This window comes from Babjeviella inositovora (genome assembly GCF_001661335.1).
Source record: "Babjeviella inositovora NRRL Y-12698 unplaced genomic scaffold BABINscaffold_19, whole genome shotgun sequence".
In the NCBI taxonomy this organism is placed as follows: Eukaryota; Fungi; Ascomycota; class Pichiomycetes; order Serinales; genus Babjeviella; species Babjeviella inositovora.
Window position 1 is genome coordinate 78,913 of NW_017566856.1, and position 3,540 is coordinate 82,452.

A 3,540-nucleotide genomic window follows, 5' to 3' on the forward strand; every position below is an offset into this window, starting at 1 on the left:
ACATCATCACTCCACCGGCCGATATGAATGCCACTCTTATTTCCTACTCTCCCATCACCGTCGAGCCAAAGGAGGTGAAGGTGTACTACGAGTCGAACTACAACATGTTGAACAATTACACAGCATCACTCAATATAGGTGCAGGGTTCATTGCGTTGGTGACCTTGTTCATGGTTGTGTCAGGTATTGCCAACTGGGCGGTATTGTTATGTCCTAGGTTGGTCATGCGCCTTAATGGATCCTTATCCAAGGCGTTGAAAAGGCACATTACCCTTCCGGCTATGTATTCCACAAACAAGAACGTACCACCCAAGCTTTTCGGCCTTCCCCATGGACTCCTTCCTACCCGAGCCGAGTCATTGATTATTTTTCTGCTCTGGGTGTACATGATTTTGGGAAGCAGTATTGGGTTCCATCACGTTAGCGGCAACCCTATGTGGAATGGAGCCCAGTCTGAAATAGGACAACTTATCGGTGATCGGACGGGTATGTTGGCGCTCTTTGTCTATCCAATGCTGATCTTGTTTGCGTCAAGGAACAATATCTTGATGTTCTTCACCCGATGGAGCTATGCCAGATTCAATACCTTACACAGACACATGGCTCGTATCTTTCTTGTATTGGTTATTGCTCACGGCATTGCCAGGACCATTAACTTGTTTGGAGTTTCAACCGCCAATTACAGGAGCAGTATGACAGGTTACGTCTTGTGGGGTATTGCCGCAGCCAGTTGCATGGGGCTTATTGTAATTCAATCCATACTCGTCTTGAGAAGAAAATCCTATGAGGCCTTTTTGATTGTGCATATTGTGCTTGCAATTGCTATTTTGATTTCTATCCATTACCACATCAACTCCTTTGGTTACCAGGGCTTTACCTGGGTTACCATTGGTATTTGGGGATTGGATAGGGTTATCAGATTGATTCGCATGTTTAGCTTTGGCATAAAGGAGGCGAACGTTAAGTTGATCGCCGGTGAAACCGTGAAGGTGACGGTGCCAAAGCCAAAGCACTGGAATGCAAAGCCAGGTCAGTATGCGTTTGTGTCCTTCATGATGCCAGCTTGTTTCTGGCAGTCCCATCCCTTCACGATGATTACCGAAACAGAGTCTGAACTCAGTTTTGCCATCAAGGTCAAAGGTGGTGTCACCCTGAGCTTGTACAAGCACTTGGTTTCCATGCCTTCTCAGACTGCAACCATCAAGGTATGTGTTGAAGGACCTTATGGATTCTCATCCCCAGCTCAGAAGTACAACCAGTCGTTGTTGATGGCGTCGGGTAATGGTATCCCCGGTATGTACGATCATGCCATGAGATTGGATGCCACCAACGCGAAACACTCTGTCAAGTTGGTCTGGGTTATGAGAAACTACATGTCTCTTTCTTGGATGTACGAAGAGATGAAGAAGTTGGGAAGTACCAAGGTTGAGACCATTGTGTACGTCACCAGACCTAATGATTTTATAAGGAAAAACCTTGAACTTTTCGGTAGTGATTCTGCTGGTTCTGAGTCGGACAAATACGACAAGGGTAAGGAAGAGGTCAAAGTAAAGACCGAGATAAACAGTGTGCATAAGTTGCAGGAGAGTTTGCCACACATCGAGTTCAGAGAGGGCAGGCCAGATATTGACGGTATCATCGTAGATGAGATTTCCCTGGCCCAAGGAAGTGTTGCAGTTGTCACTTGTGGCCATGATAGCATGGTTGATGCAATCAGACATGCCGTTGTGAACAGCTTAGACGCTACTTCTCATCGTGTCGATTACTTTGAGGAATTGCAAGTTTGGGCATGAGTCTAAAGTTACATGAAGTTAAGATTGTTGTCATCAGTTTCATTGGATTTTTAAATTTTTAAAAACATGTATCTCAAATTGGAATAATTAGTGGATGTTATAGCATGTGCAAGACTGGATTATCCATGCTAGATGTCTGTTACCTGGTCCATTCAAAGAATAGCCAGTTAGGGAAGAGGGTTTAGCCGTGAATATATCCCTTACATTCCCTGAGCCAACCCTGGTTTTCCTTTTCCGCATTCGGAGGTATCGGATGCACGCAGAGATTTTGCAAATATTGCACGCATGCCTCACAGAGTCACTCGGTTACAAAACGGTGCCACTCAATAACCAAAAACGTGAGACCTGAAAAATGCTTATTTTAAAAGCTTGTTTTTCACATAGAATACCCCAAAACAAGCATTACGGGGTCTGGATTATGTGGTGTGCATGTAAAAGCATCAGTGCATGTGAAATGAGGCTGCGAAAGGTTCAAAATGGAAACCAGAATTCATTGCTCTTGCGTATATTAACCCTGAATAATTTCCACTGACCACCTCCTGTGATCGTCTCTAGTAATATATCTATTCCTTTACCTATGATCTCTATGCAAACCAAGAGCTTTGAAGTATATAACAGTCTGCCCAATTGGCCATGCTTCTTGTACTCAATCGTTTCGCACTAAAGAACCATCAGTCTTGGTGCTTCTAACCTCAGCTGTAGGTCAATGCTCGTAATATGGCTCATTCCGTTACCGGGTAGATGGAATGGCTTTAGATCTGACCTCAAGCGGCTGGTAGAGATACCGCCGATATCTCCCTGGTTCTGGGATACCCTTTGCACAGACGAGAGCTAGAGCTCCACCCCTTTTACGCGCCCAACGCCAGCTGACCGTCGGTCTCTGGGGTAGCCCTTTACATATTCCACGCCTTTCAGCCCGTACGGTAATTCTGCCCGTGGGACTCGCAGAGAAGAATCTTTCCGCTAAACGTGGCCAATTTAACCAATAAGAGAAAGCCACCGCTTAAAGGGATTTTATCTCCTAGTTGTGTGAAAAATGGAAATAGTTCCTGCAGATGCAGACGGAAATCCACAACCTGCACTATTTAGTGAGCGGCGGACTAAAGATTTTACATGCCGCTGCCAAATAAGCTTTTGGTGCAGGTTAAGATCCGGCCGATAAGTCTTGGCAGTACAGCATGAGTGAAAATGAGTATCACCCAGGTTCGGTATAAACCAGTGAATGCAGATTAAAAAAAAAATAGTATAAAATAGGAGCCTTTCCCAATATTTAGTTATGGCTAAGCATCACCATCTGTATTCTTATTTAAGGGAACCAAATCCATTGCGCACGACATACGCATAAAAGTTCCAAATATGGTTAGTTTTGTATCCACTAAAGTGCTAGTCACGGCTACTCTTTCTCTAGGGATTGTGGTGTGTGATGTGTACGAAATCTACACCTCCCAAGACTACGCCGTCATGGCGTGCTCCGGGGTTATCGAGGCAACAACCACCTTTTGCTCGAAAAAAGCACACATCGTCGGGAACTGCTACTGCGCTAGTGTTCCAGAAATGGGATCGCTCTTGACGTGTTTGCACGACATGGGCTACTATAATGACAAGATGGTTGCGTACCTCGGAGATGCCTGCACTGTAAACTACCCAAACACCACGTTGGATGCTCAATTCTTCGACGCCGTCTACCAGAATGCGTCCAAGTACATCATCACTCCACCGGCCGATATGAATGCCACTCTTATTTCCT

General features: G+C 45.1%; 1 protein-coding gene across 1 annotated transcript; it reads left to right on the forward strand.

The window, feature by feature from the left end:
* Nucleotides 1-23: 23 nt before the first annotated feature.
* Nucleotides 24-3,539, forward strand: BABINDRAFT_15867 (ferric reductase family protein; the record flags this gene model as incomplete). The annotated part of the gene is made up of 3 exons (XM_019127295.1): nucleotides 24-1,205; nucleotides 1,248-1,668; nucleotides 3,202-3,539. Coding segments are annotated over 3 exons (1,941 nt in total), but the record flags the coding sequence as incomplete, so codon positions are not given.
* Nucleotide 3,540: the final 1 nt, after the last annotated feature.